The sequence below is a fragment of the Homarus americanus genome, unplaced genomic scaffold (genome assembly GCF_018991925.1).
Source record: "Homarus americanus isolate GMGI-L3 unplaced genomic scaffold, GMGI_Hamer_2.0 scaffold16712, whole genome shotgun sequence".
Lineage (NCBI taxonomy): Eukaryota > Metazoa > Arthropoda > Malacostraca > Decapoda > Nephropidae > Homarus > Homarus americanus.
The window spans coordinates 7,388,400-7,403,903 of NW_024757794.1; the positions used below are offsets into that span (position 1 = coordinate 7,388,400).

Genomic DNA, 15,504 nt, shown 5'->3' on the forward strand with positions numbered 1-15,504 from the left:
ATCCTCTAACTACCGTCCCAATCAGTCTAACATCAATAGTAGGCAAATTACTGGAAGCAATCATTTCAAACTCTATTCGAAATCACCTGGAGAAGCACCGATTGATCAATGATTCCCAGCATGGCTTCACAAGCGGACGTTCTTGCCTAACTAATCTATTAACATTCTTTTCATCAGTTTTCGAATCAGTGGACGAGGGCACAATTATGATGTGGTATATCTCGACTTTAGCAAAGCCTTCGACAGAGTCCCCCACGAAAGACTAATTAGAAAGGTAGAAGCTCATGGCATCAAAGGTATCCTTAAATGGATTAGGGCGTGGTTACAGGACAGGAAACAGCGAGTGAGCATTAACGGCACTAAGTCCCATTGGAGCAACGTCACAAGTGGAGTTCCCCAAGGCTCAGTACTTGGACCATTATTATTTATTATATACATAAACGACATAGATATCGGCATAGACAGCAACATAAGTAAATTTGCTGATGACACTAAAATAGGACGTGTTATTAAATCTGACGAGGACTCGGCAAAACTACAGGAAGATCTAAACAAATTTTTCCAATGGTCTGAAAAATGGCAGATGAAATTCAACGTCGACAAATGTAAAGTACTCAGTATAGGAGATGTAAACAGGGAAACCAGATACCAGATGAACAACGATGCCATAGAGAAATCCGACTGCGAGAGAGATTTAGGAGTAATGATAAGTAGGAACCTTAAGCCAAGTAAACAATGTGTTTTTGCTCGTAACAAGGCTAATAAAGTACTTGGGTTCATACAAAGGAGTGTTAGTTACAAGACTAGCGAGGTCATCCTAAAACTGTATCTTGCTCTTGTGAGACCACACCTGGATTACGCAGTTCAGTTCTGGTCACCGTATTACAGAATGGATATAGAATCCTTGGAAAGAATTCAGAGGAGAATGACAAGACTAATCCCGGGCATTAGGAACCTTGAGTATAGAGACAGGTTAAAGCATCTTAATTTGCACTCCCTCGAGAGACGTAGAGCGAGGGGCGACCTGATAGAGGTGTATAAGTGGAAGACAGGGCTAAACAAAGGGGACATTACAAAGGTACTCAAATTATCCAACCAGGAGCGAACTCGTAACAATGGTTTTAAATTAGACAAATTTAGATTTAGGCGTGAAATAGGTAAACACTGGTTTGGAAACAGAGTAGTTGATGAATGGAACAAGTTACCAAATATCATCATTAACTCGAATTCGCTGAATTGCTTCAAACATAGGTTGGATGCTCATATGAGCAATAGGGGTTGGGTGTAAACGGAACTGCCCAGTATGGGCCAATAGGCCCGCTGCAGTTTCCTCCATTCTTATGTTCTTATGTTCTTATGTAACAGTCGTACCCAAGTTAACCTTCACACAGTGAGGTCCCAGGTACCCAGTGATAACGGCCCGTGATAACCAGCGATGTGTTAATCCGTCTACGATAGGAAGGCCTGGGACCAAACCTCACTCATATAACACCATCTGTGAGGGAATTACTACACCAAATGTCCCTCATAACACCATATGTGAGGGAATTACTACACCACGTCAAGTCCCTCATCACACCATCTGTGAGGGAATTACTACACCACGTGAGGACCCTCATAACACCATCTGTGAAGGAATTACTACACCACGTGAGGCCCCCTCATAACACCATCTGTGAGGGAATTACTACACCACGTCAGGTCCCTCATAACACCATCTGTGAGGGAATTATCACACCACGTCAGGTCCCTAATAACACCATCTGTGAGGGAATTACTACACCACATGAGGACCCTCATAACACCATCTGTGAGGTAATTACACCACGTGAGGTCCCCCATAACACCATCTGTGAGGGAATTACTACACCACGTGGTCCCTCATAACACCATCTGCGAGGGAATTACTACACCACGTCAGGTCCCTCATAACACCATCTGAGGGAACCACTACATCACGTGAGGTCCCTCCTAACACCATCTGGGAGGAAGTTACTACACTACGTGTTTGCTGTTCAACACGTACAATCCTACATTAATCTGTATGTTCCTTTACCTTTCTCTAATGAAGGCTTTTGTTAAACCACCAATGCATGTAATAAGTCATTTATGTCCAATGTATATTTTCAGTCTTCGGGCTGCAGAACTTTTTCAATAAACCGTTAATTATTATTATTATTATTATTATTATTATTATTATTATTATTATTATTATTATTATTATTACAACACACACACATTAGGATTTCCAAACGGATAAACAATTAACAATTTTATGAATACAATCCATACATGTACAATCACGGAACCAACGTTCCTTACGCGCGCCTAAGATCCAGAACTGTTGGGATGAGTTCCAAAAAAAGATTAAAATCAATAATGCCTTTGTTATTGTTTTCGTTGACGTCACAGATATGCATACGAAAGACGTCAGAGCAGTGTTGCATGGTGAGGAGGAGTACAGTATTTCTATTGTGTTTTTCCAAAGGTTCTAAGTAGAGCGTAGAGCCAATGGTTCTATGACTGAAGGTGTAGATTCTAGATTCAGGGGGAGAGTGGTTCTGTTGTTATTGGTTCTTCTAGATTCAGCGGGAGAGTAGTTCTATTGCTAGTGGTTCTTCTAGATTCAGGGGGAGGGGAGGTTCTAGGGCCTGAGGTTCTGGGTGATCCAAGTTCTGTACAGACCCACGTTGGTGTAGATGGCCGGAACACCTGTCACCCCGCATGTCGGCATTCCCGTCGACACCACCCCGAGCTGAGGGGGACGAAAGAAAGGGATTATGGTAGGGATTAAACATTGAAGAGAGATTAAACATTTAAGAAGAAATTCAAGAGGGATTCACAGTAGGGATTACACACCAGAGAGATTTGTGGTAGGGATTAAACATTCAAGAAGGATTATGGTAAGGATTATGCATTGTTTGGGGATGTATGGTAGGGAATTAAAATACAAGAGGGGACTTATGTTAAGAATCACAAATACAGATATATGGTAAGGATTACATATATAGTTTGAAGTGTAATTTCGACGCCATCTTGGTAACCTGAGCAAGTTGTAAACGTTGTAAGTAGAAATTATTTTTGGGGAAGGAAGAATAAATTATTTGTGTTTTTATCTTGTGCGAGTTTTACGATACGAGTTGAGGAGTTAAGGAAGTGTGAGGATCTGGGGCCTGTCCTTGTGTGTTGTGAGGGGTTTCAGAGTTCCATCCCCCGCTACCCATACCTAACCCCCATACCCGGATAATGAATAGTGAGAGAATAGACGTATAAGAACCCCCTATTCCTACCCTCCACTACCACCATCAACGAAAAAAATTCAAGTGAGGAGGAAGATCTTACCACGGTGTATATAGCGGCACTCTTTGATATGAACAAAGGTCCTCCAGAGTCTCCGAAACACGCGTCACGTTCACCATCCCCGCCGAAGCACATCATTCCGTTCACAAGTTGTCCTTGATAGAGTGGGTTGCAGGTGTTCAGGTCCACGAAAGGTAACTTAACCTTCTTTAGGGTCTGGGAATTAATGCCTTGTTCCGTTCGTCCCCAGCCAGCTGTGATGGCGGTGCTACCGGAGATGAAGGCTTGGACATCGATGCCAGAGGGAGGCAGGCAGATAGGCTTGATGTTTGCTGTAAACACAGGTTGGAAAGGTGAGACATAACCAGCAAAAAAAAAAAAACTCCTCTAACCTGATCATCAATTTGTACTGCTTCCTTGTTGACATATTAACATTTATTTATTTATTTTTCAGGAATAAACATACAGCCGAAGTCTTTCATAAACTTCTCAAGTAACTCAAAGTGTTGGTAAATGTTAAGGTTTGTTTGTCTGTTTTAGCGACAGATGACTATTTAGGCTTCTAGAGTTACTATATTTTATAAAATCTGGCAGCTCAATAGTTAAAAATTCCCCTGACATTAAACACCTTAACGCTACATAGGGGATAGTTCAGATTATATTAGGTTAGGTTAGGTTAGCTTAGATAAGCTTATATTAAAGTAGATAGGGTTACCTTAGGTTAATTTAGATTAAATTAGGTTAGAACTAAGGTGTTTAATCATCAGGTGAAATAAGCTGGGGGAGTGGGGGGGAGCTAAACCTCAGGTGAGTGGTTCCATTCTCCTTACTAACAATAACATAAGGCGAGACAGACATTTTTTTTTATTGGGCACCCCCCCTACACCCTGAGTTAAGTGAAGCTCAGAAGCGTTTACAGCGCCCAGAATGCTTGCCTTTATGTCTCATGAGTTAAGGGCGTAGAAGCTTGAAGGGTCATAGGTTTTTTTAGTCAAGGGCGTAGAAGCCTGAAGAATCAATGTCATCAAGTTATTGGAAGCTCCAACAACTTTCCCTGAATACGAATTCGCAACTTTAGATTTACAACAGGTACCTACATTACTGGTAGGTGTACAGGGACCAAGGGGTCAAGGAAGTATGTCCAAACAACTTTTCCACCGGCACGGGAATCGAACCCGTGACATCTCGCTTGCAGGGCAAGAGCGGTACCGTTCTACCACTCTTAATCTTTCCAACTTTGCATTATCGACTACTCACTACCTGAAGATTATTACCAGACAAAGGTCACATTCCTGTCTCGCCTTACAATAACAACATTCCTTCAAACACTCACAGTTAAAGTTGACCTTTCGATTGAGCCTGATGAGACCTATATCATCGTTGAATACCCCGCGGTTGTTGAAGGAGGGGTGACGGATCGTTTGCTCGGGTGTAAAGTCCTGAGCGGGTGGAGAACAGTCCTCGCCGGCAACATCCTTTGGCAGAGGTACACAGTCTGGGTCTGTGCCAAGATTGTGTTCCCCGAGTCTTATCGTCGCTCTGAGGCAGAGAGAAGAGAGACACCTTTAATACTTGCATGATTTATATACAGGTACAGTAGTACATATTGAGGACCACTTGATGATTGGTTCCCTACCCTATCTATTTCACCTTAAGATTAACCACCCAATAGGTAATTACATCTAACCTTAACAAAATGAAATTTAACCTAACCTCAATTAGATAAACCTAACTTAACCTAACCTAACTTAAATCTTCCCAGGTAAAGTTAAGTTTTTTAATTATGAGGTGTAATAAGTTGGGGGCTAGTCTTCAGGTGATCCCAGTTAGGGACAGTGTGAACATAACGCACAGTGCACTAAATCTTCCTTAGACGAATCCCAGCTATGGAGGAAAAGGTATAGAAAATATACTGTATTAAGAGACGGGTAATAATAATAATAATAATAATAATAATAATAATAATAATAATAATAATAATAATAATAATAATAATAAAAATAATAATAATAATAAAAATAATAATAATAATGATAATAATAATAATAATAATAATAATAATAATAATAATAATAATAATAATAATAATAACACAGGTAAGAGTCCTACAATAAATCCCCAATATTGTATTTCCTCTCGTCTTTTATCAATGTTTTTTCTTTAAATTATTTTTAATGTTGTTTGTTTCCTTTTCATTAATTTATCGTCGTTTTTAATTTTCCTCCTTTGTTATTTTTTATTTCTTATTTAATTTTGTCTCGTAATTCTTTATTTCACTTTCTTTAGCTTCTCCAACTCTGTTTATTATAGTTGTATTTTGCATGTCTTCTTAACCCCTTGATTTAATGTTCTTGTTATTGTTATTGTTATTATTGTTGTTGTTGCGCGCCTCGCAAGCGAGTGGAATGGGGCTCGATCCCCGATCAGGGTGAAACTAAGGGCAAGTTTCTTTACGCCATTTGCCTCTGTCTACCCAGCAGTAATTGAGAACCTGGATGTTAATCGTTTGTGGACCGTGTTCCGGGATAATAGCTAGCCAATGCAGTTGGCGAGTTGTCCGGTCTTCTCGGACTGTTCCTTGACACTGGGTCATGCAAATGGTTAATTTGGAGTGTGGTTGTTGTGTTGACGACATCTTCTACACCATAAACAAATTCATGTCTAGGCGCCCCTAGGGCCGGCCATCTATTATTATATATTATTATTATTATTATTATTATTATTATTATTATTATTATTATTATTATTATTATTATTATTATTAGCGTCATTATTATCAGTGTCATTATTATTATCATTCCTACTACTACTACTACTACTACTACTAATAATAATAATAATAAAAATAATAATAATAACAATAATAATAATAAAAATAATAACAACATAAAATCAAGGGGTTAAGAAGACATGCAAAATAAAACTATAATAAACAAAGTTGGAGAAGCTAAAGAAAGTGAAATAAAGAATTACGAGACAAAATTAAATAAGAAATAAAAAATAACAAAAGAGGAAAATTAAAAACGGCGATAAATTAATGAAAAGGAAACAAACAACATTAAAAAGAATTTAAAGAAAAACATTGATAAAAGACGAGAGGAAATACAATATTGGGGATTTATTGTCGGACATAAGATTACACCTGAGACTCAGTATACCAACAGTGAGTGTACTCTGGTGTACTCGGGTATATTCTGATGTACTGAGGTGTATTCAGGTGTACTCAAGTATACTCTGGCATATTCAGGTGTACTCTGGCATACATAGATGTACTCAGGTGTACTTTGGTGTACTCGGGTAAACTCTGGTTAACTCAGGGGCACTCACAATGGTAGGTTGTTTGTATGCGCTAGGTCCAGACAGTGAGCAGCAGTAAGGACGTATCTCTCAGTGATCAGCGCACCTCCACACCCCCAAGTTGGCTGGGACTGACCTGAGAGAGTGAGAGATAATGAGGTGTGAGATAATGAGTGAGAGATAATGACCATGAGGAATCTATCTGTCTCTCCTCTTTATCCTGGTTAATTCCTCTTCTTCCCCCCGCCTCCTTCTCTCTCCCTCCCTTACTAACCCTTTCCGTCTCCCTCCTTACCGCCCTCCCCTTCCCCTTACCTACCTCCTGTCCATCTCTCACTTTCCATACTTCCCTCTCCCTCCCAGCCTCCCTAATCCTCCATCCTTCTCCTCTCCCCTTCCCTTTTCTACCTCCCTCTCCCCAACTCACTTCCAAACCCGAGTATGGCCATCCACGGGTACTCTCCCATAGCTGCATCTTCACCGTTGAAGATCTTGACATCAATTTTGCCTCGTCCACATTCAGCAGGCAGGAGACGTTCACCCACAGAGGGATCAACTGTAGGTCCTGGGGTGGGGGTAGGGTCGGGGGTGACAGGGGTAACAGGGGTGACCGGTCCTGTGTTGGAGTCTGGGCAACACACCTGTTAGAAAAACAGAAAAAAAAACATGAATTTAGAGACGTTAAAACAACAGTAAAAAGGTAATGAGGAGGAGGAGGAGGAGGAACGGTATCACTTCAGGAGTTCAAAAGGGGTTATGTGTGTGTGTGTGTGTTTGTGTGTCATAAGCAATAAGCAGTGGGTAACATCAGACCACTCGCTTCAGCAGGGTCGACTCAGGTAAGGATAAAATACTAGTAAGGACAGTTCACCAAGCACTTATTTTACCCACAGTGCACAGTTCGGTGACGTCACTGTTGTAAACACTCGTCATCTGGTGACTTCCGTGTGTGCCCACGTCTGCCTCTGGGACCAGTGTATCAACAATTATGGTTATTTGTGTAATATATGGGTGGTCCAGCAATGCTCAAATACCAACCAGAGAGAACATCAAGTATTACAGGTTTAAGAGAGGTAAGAAAACTTGTGATAAATGGATAAATGGCAGCAAGCGTTCTGATAAAGTAAACACCACATTAGGCTAACCGAGAACTTGTTTGAAGAGAGTTCATATTTCTTTTGTATTTCCTTAATTCTGGAATGTCTGTCGATATCCAGGTATCTACAGGAAGGTGAGACAGTCATCTTGCTATATGTGGCTCAAATGAACTTAGAAGATATGTAATAATCTTGATAAAATTAAACTTAAGTACATTGGTACGTGGGTTTCAGTACACTGCACTTATAATTTCTTAATTCTACAATGTCAGTCAATATCAGGTCACCCAGAAGATCGTGAGACATTATTCTTGCCACGTCTGACAAAAGAAAAGATAATATTGCCCCAAATAAAAACTAAAAATAAAACACCCAGAGTTACATCACTTATTTCACTGGCGACGGTCATGATGCTTAACGCCTAGAAAAACCTGCTATATTACTTTGTAAGGCAATACCCAGGTGTCCAGAGTACCCTCACACATTGACCTTGCCTTGCCTGGCAAAAGGAAAATCTCTGTTTTGCTAATAAGCTAAAAAATTGAGTTGATTTGTCCATGTCATCAGCGAAACGCCCGGCACCCTTCGGGTGATTACTTGTAATATTTTGCTATTTTTTGTTTTGTTTTGCCATATCACTTATTTTTGGGAGGACTATGAGAACATAAGGCGCTTATTTCGTTATACTTTGCCACAGAAAAACTTTAGCCTTACGAGTATTCGCAAAAAGTGAAGCAATCGAACGTCAACCAAGGCAAGGCCGTCACCATCTGTGACTGCCCTCAAGTCACCAGATGACGTACGTCACTAGCATGACGTCAATGAATGGTGGGAAGCTAAAGTTTATGACGTTACAGCTGTCTGTCCTTACTGTTTATAGTCCTTGGACCCAGGGGAGTACGGCAGGTATCCTCAGAAACACTACATCTCACTCACTGCTGTTGTGTTGATGTAGGTGGTGCTGTACCGTCACTGTCAAGGGGAGGGGTCAGCCTGTGTGTCAAGAGCGAGAGGATAGAGTATGTGTCAAGGGGCAAAGGTTAAGCTGTGTTTCAAGAGGGAGAGGTCAGGCTTTGTGTCAAGAGGGGTCAGACTGTGTGTCAAGAACAAGAGGTCAGGCTATGTGTCAAGAGCGAGATGTCAGGCTGTGTGTCAAGAGCGAGAGGTCAGGCTGTGTGTCAAGAGCGAGAGGTCCGGCTTTGTATAAAGAGGGAGAGGTCAGGATGTGTGTCAAGGGGGCAAGGGTTAGGCTGTGTGTCAAGAAGGAGGGGTCAGGCTGTGTGTCAAGAACGAGAGGTCAGGCCGTGTGTCAAGAGGGAGAGGTGAGGCTGTATGTCAAGAGCGAGAGGTTAGGCTGTGTCAAGAGGGAGAGATCAGACTGTGTGTCAAGAGGCAGGGGTCAGGCTGTGTGTCAGAGGAGAGATGTCAGAGCAGAGGTCAGGTGTGTCAAGAGCTGTGTGTCAGAGTGTGTGTCAAGAAGAGGTCAGGCTGTGTGTCAAGAGGGAGAGGTCAGAGAGCTGTGTGTGTCAAGAGCAGGGTGTCAAGAGCTGTGTGTGTGTCAAGAGAAGGCTGTGTCAAGAGCGAGAGGTCTGTGTGAGGCAGGGGTCAGGCTGTGTGTCAAGAGCAGGTGTGTCAGAGCTGTGTGTCAAGAGGGTGAGGCTGTATGTCAAGAGCGAGAGGTTAGGCTGTGTCAAGAGGGAGAGATCAGACTGTGTGTCAAGAGGCAGGGGTCAGGCTGTGTGTGTCAAGAGGCAGGGGTCAGGCTGTGTGTCAAGAGGCAGGGCTCAGGCTGTGTGTCAAGAGGCAGGGGTCAGGCTGTGTGTTAAGAGGCAGGGGTCAGGCTGGTGAAAGTCCTCATGGTTCGTGGGATCCTTCGTCGTAGGATATCACCCCAGAGCTCCATATATGACAGCTCCTGCAGGTCCTCCCACTGGTATAGGATCAGTACCACATAGCACCTTCCTGTAGGAGCGGCAACACCTCCTACAGTACCACAAAACATAGTTACCCTTTGTCACATATTATGTGGTGAGGATGTGTTAGCTTATGTTATGTTATGTTATGTTATGTTGCGTTATTTTATGTTATGTTATGATTTGTTATGTTATGTTATTTTATTTTTTGTTATGTTATGTTATGTTATGTTATGCTATGTTATGTTGTTTGTTATATTATGTTGTTTGTTATGTTATGTTATGTTATGTTATGTTATGTTATGTTATGTTATGCTATGTTATGTTTTTTGTTATGTTATGTTATGTTGTTATGTTATGTTATGTTATGTTGTTTGTTATGTTACGTTACGTTATTGTCATGATTTTTATATCGTTGTGGTCTAAAAGTGGATTATATTATATAAAGATTATAATATATTGTGTTTCTTATATTTCTTACCATACAGTTCGATACCTTCACACTGGTTACTTACAGGAGATTATGGTGTATCTACGTAGAAATTCAATCCACCACCCGACATTCCATGATTTATACTTGATAAATGATGATTTAATGAGTTCCATTAATTTCCAACATCCATCTAAGTTATTGGTTATACTTTGTCATAACCAATCAGTCATTACCTTTAGTAATAATAAGATAGGATCACAGGTACGGGCAGATAATTGCGGGTGTCGGCGGAAATTGTGGTCAGTTAACCCAGTTCCTCATCAGCCAGCTGATTCAGTAGGAGGCGGTGGACTGTACACCCAAGGGTGAGTGACGGGAAGAGTACCTCCACACCTTTGGGGGTCCTCATCAATGGAGGGACCCAGTTCCACCTCAGCCTCCCGATTCACTACGAGGCGGTGAACAGGAAACCCAAGGGTGAGTGATGGGCAGATTTACATCCTCATCTTGGTGGACTTCAGCGAGAGGCGGTGGACAGTAGACCCAAGGGTGAGTGATGGGCAGAGTACACCCTCACCTTGGGGGTCCTCAGCGACAGAGGGACCCAGTTCCACATCAGCCGGCTGAAGGAGTCCTTCTCTTCACCCACCGAGGAAAGTTCATTCGACATTGCAGAGCGTGTCTCGGACCTGACCTATGTGTGGGAGTGTCCATATGTTCCGGTCAACTCGAACCTTCACTCATCTGACGACTCTTCAAATGTTATGTAAATCTTTTCACACCTCTCTACACTTGAGAACAAAACATAACTCTGTGTGGTGTCCCGTTCCCTTCAGGAGGGAGAGGATGGGGACGACGTCTTAACTAACCCATGGCCTAGGGGATACTACTTAAAATGTGGTTTTGGGGCATGAGATGATGAACAGTACAACACTGTCTCACTGGCCTCCCCTATAGGCTGGCTAAGATGCCACTAATGAAAAAAATATGTCGCAGTCATGGCTCGCCGGGTGCCTTATCTCTAGTAAAGCAAACTTTGGAGTTGGTTGCGTGGGTAAGCCTAACGGAACCTATGACAGTTATGCTATGTTATGTTTTTTGTTTTGTTATGTTATATTATGTTATGTATGTTATGGTGTAACAGCACCTTTAGCATTGTATAAATATTCACCCAAATATATAACACCAAATATTTCACTAAGTTATTCAACAATCACTCAGTAGTTGTTCATGTTATACATGCTGAGTTTATAACTTCATCAGGAGTCGAGTGAGGTCACGCTGACTAAGATAACATCGCTTGCCGGCTACTCCCTGCTCTTACGCTTGGAGCCAGCCAGAATATTACCACTCGCTCATGGGTGAATGCTTCACTTAAAGTGTTCCTATAGAAGTGTACTTAAAACACTTTCCCTGCAGAGAATTCACAATACATTCTCTCCCAAACTAAGTACTGGGTACCTGTGTTTATAGACGCTTCAACAATAAAGGAAGCCCAGAACAAGTGTTTACATCAACCCTGCCACTTAAGAGTTCCAGAACTAAGTAACAACTATTGTGTGTTATAGAGAAAAAAAAGTGATCACATACTGGTGGCAGCGGTGGGATAAACACGAAATCCACAGAAACAGTCAGAAACAATAAAAAAACCCAGCGATTCCTGTGACTTAAGTGGCACTTTAAGTGAATCATCAACAATCAAGCAATTACAAGAAAAATAAGTGGACAGTGGCTAGAAACACTTGCTAAATGTATATGTAGAAACACAGGGGTAACACAGACATTAAAAAATCTTGCGAACTGAGCAATCAAGTTCTCAATGTCACGCAGTTGATGATTACCCCGACTGGACCCAAGAGCAGCCGAGCCTACCCGAGTGTGGGCTTAGATCACTGCCAGCTAACACTACATCACCTGAGTTTAGGAAGGTTGTCAAAGTGGTTCCAGACAGGCAAACAATCACTTACTTAAACAATCAAGATTCGTTGGTGAGCAGCCCAGGTCAGCCACAGGTCAGCCCCCAGACTGATTGCCGCAAGAAAGATCAGCCCTCAGGCTGATATCTGCAAGGTCAGCCTCCAGGTTGATAACCGCGAGAAGGATGAGCACCCAGATTGATCGCCACAAGCAGGATTAGCCCCCTAGGTGGCTCACCGTATGACGTGACGTCATCCCTCTCAGAATAGGACTTCAGCGACTCCTGACGTCATTGCCAGAGTGAAACTCTACAGAGACTCTTCGCTCAGGTAGATCATAAACAATCACTAGTTTACAAACTAAGCAAACACAAGTGAACTTCAAGAAGTCTTCACATGAGGTCAATATAAAATATAAATTACTTGCACAAATGCTTAAAAGCAAAATTAAATAAGCACATTTAGAAAGTATGTCCTCTACTTACAAAAAGTAGATATATAATCTATACCTTTACAAACTTTTAGTGTTTTCTAATGCTTTTTAATAATTTTAATAGTTTTCTCTTCATTTTCATAACTCATATAAATATTTTTGCTATACTCTGTGAGTGGGCAACGTAATGAGTTTTATACAGTGAGTGAAGTGATAAATATTCCTATATATGGACCCTCTTTCAAAAATTTTGGGTATCAAACAGGAAATTAGTGACTCAGACTCTGATAGTCAGTCATCTAAAAATTCACAGGAGCTAGTGGCAATTGATAGTGAAGAAAAATTACCACAAATTAGCCAAATAGAGTTAACACTTACAGACTCTTTAGCTAACTGTGAAAATTTCATAGATTCTCAGTTTGAGGATTTACACAGTAGACAATTAAGGTCAGGTGACATTTACCCATTACCTTCCCTTGTTAATAACGCTAGTGCTTTAACTAACACAACAAAAATGGCATCAGGTGGTTCTACTAACCCACAGTCTTCATCGGTCTGTCAAACTGTATAGATACTTACAAGAGTTTACTGCAGAAGATCCAGATTATACTACTTTAGCATTTTTGCGTAAGTGCGAGGATGTAATGAGAAATAATAATGTCACTAACGATGTAGATAAAATTTCATACGTCCGAAACCTCATCAAAATCGGCTAGAGCTATCTATGCATCATCCATCATATTTATCAGTTCCTTGATTGTAATGCTAATTCTAGGAACATAATAGCGTCTACAAAAACTTTCTGGAAGGAATTGCAAAAGCATGTGCAAGAAGCAAAAGTTTAGCTAAAGTATACTTTCTTGTAACAAGGTTAGGTACACCTAGGATTTAAACCATGAGGACTCGGTTGGAGGTGGCCGAGCGGTGTAACAGCACCTTTAGCATTATATAAATATTCACCCAAATATATAACAGCAAATTTTTCACTAAGTTATTCAACAATGACTCATTAGTTGTTCATGTTTCGCACGCTGAGTCTATAACTTCATCAGGAAACGAGCGAGGTCACGCTCACTATAATAACATCGTTTGACAGCTTCTCCCAGCTCTCACGCTTGGAGACAGCTACAATATTACCACACGCTCATGGGTGAATACTTCACTTAAAGTGTTCCTATAAAAGTGTACTTAAAACACTTCCCCTGGAGGGAATTCACAATACATTCTCTCCCAAACTAAGTACCTGTGTTTATAGACGCTTCAACATTAAAGGAAGCCCAGAACAAGTGTAACAACAATTGTGTGTGATAGAAAAAACCTTAATCACAATGTTATGTTAATTTATGTTATGTTATGTTATTTCATGTTATGTTATGTCATGTTATGTTATGTCATGTTATTTTGTTATGTTATTCTTATGTTGTGTTGTTGTGTTTGTTTTGTCATGTTATGGTTTTTATGCTTTGTTTGTTTGTTTTGCTATGTTACGGTTAAAGTAAGTTAGGTGTTGGTTATGGTTAGGTTCACGTTATGTTTTGGCTGGCTTAGTTATGATAGATTATAATAGGTCATAGTTTACGTTATAGTTAAGTTAGGTTAGGTTAGGTTAGGTTAGGTTAGGTTAGGTTAGGTTAGGCTAGGCCAGGATGTGCTGGGTTGGGTTGGGTTAGGTTAGATTAGGTTAGGTTAGGTTATGCCAGGATGTGCTGGGTTGGGTTGAGTTAGGTTAGGTTACACAACTATACTCAAAACTCACCTTTGGGTTCGAGCGGCTGTTATCACACTTGGCATCTTGAAATAATCTAAGCTTTTCACGAGTAGGTCTTCCGCTTTGAATATCAGCGAAGAACGGGCAACTCTTGAAGGGTATGCAGGGCTCCCCTGGGCCACATTTGGAGGCTGTGGGACATCGAGGACATAGTTAGTCAAAGGTGAACGGTATGTGTATGTATGTGTATGTGTGTGTGTTTACGGTCCGCCATAATGTTCGTGTTTATAATGTTCCTTGATGTTAGCGCTGACAGATGTTTTAGGCGCTCGTGTTTACAAAGGTGTGTTCTGGTAATTGTGGATGTGGCAGGTGTGTTGTTGTGTCCTCCTGTCGGGAATTACCTGAACGATACCTGGTCAGGATGTTGTGGTGGGAAATACACGTATGAGAGAGAGAGAGAGAGAGAGAGAGAGAGAGAGAGAGAGAGAGAGAGAGAGAGAGAGGAAAACAAAAAAGTAAAATAAACACAGAGAAAGAGAGATATTTGAGTATATAAAGATAGTGAGTGAGAAAAGATACTCGTGTTATTTTCTTTCTGTCTCTTGGGCAGCGTTGTTATGTCAGTCTGTCTGTTTGTGTGTTTGTTTGTGGCCTCAATTCTCATAACCTAACCTAACCTAACCTCCGTCTATCCCTCCTTCCCTTTGTTATTATTTGTAATTCTTTAATTGTGTTTTCTGAGACGATTTTTTTTACTGAATAAACGTCTGTCTATTCACACGTCCTTCTCTCTCCTTTCTACGTCACTAACTACATCTCTCACAATCTCTACTCTCCTTCTCTTGGTCCGCCTTTAAATCTGTCTCTCTCTTTCTCTCTCAATCCCTCCTCCCTTTCCTCCCTCGATGCCCCTCCTCCCTTTCCTCCCTGGATGCCCCTCCTCCCTTTCCTCCACTCACAGTTTTACCCCTTCTCTCTAATTCACTGTTTCTCTCTCTCTCTCTTCTCCACACTCACCTTGTCTCGCCTGCCTGGAGCGACTGGCCCCGGCCGTTACCACCACCACCATGGCTGCCAACAACACTGCAAGGCTTGACGTGCGACTCATCCTGGAAGGTGTGTGAAGGAATAATTTAGTCAATTGCATCTCCACGGAATTGGGAGAGAGAGAGAGAGAGAGAGAGAGAGAGAGAGAGAGAGAGAGAGAGAGAGAGAGAGAGAGAGAGAGAGAGAGGATTACAAGGATTTGGCCTGAAGATGCAGGTGTGTGTGTGTGTGTGTGTGTACACTGGCCTCCATTTATCACGTGTACAGTTGCCTCCATGTTTTGTAAGATGTGGCACAGCTTCTTTAACACTAATATTGCCTTTCAACTACACCAGTATCAGAACACTGGGCTCCAAC

The 15,504-nt window shown here is 41.4% G+C and overlaps 1 protein-coding gene across 1 annotated transcript; it reads right to left on the reverse strand.

Moving 5' to 3' along the window:
* Positions 1-2,259: 2,259 nt before the first annotated feature.
* LOC121857685 (phenoloxidase-activating factor 3-like) lies at positions 2,260-15,246 on the reverse strand. The gene is made up of 7 exons (XM_042353757.1): positions 15,118-15,246; positions 14,146-14,288; positions 7,025-7,238; positions 6,628-6,733; positions 4,634-4,839; positions 3,343-3,632; positions 2,260-2,755 (listed from the first exon to the last, which is right to left on the reverse strand). Exons 1-7 carry the CDS (start codon positions 15,206-15,208, stop codon positions 2,645-2,647), a joined length of 1,161 nt encoding a protein of 386 aa, XP_042209691.1. The 5' UTR covers positions 15,209-15,246; the 3' UTR covers positions 2,260-2,644.
* Positions 15,247-15,504: the final 258 nt, after the last annotated feature.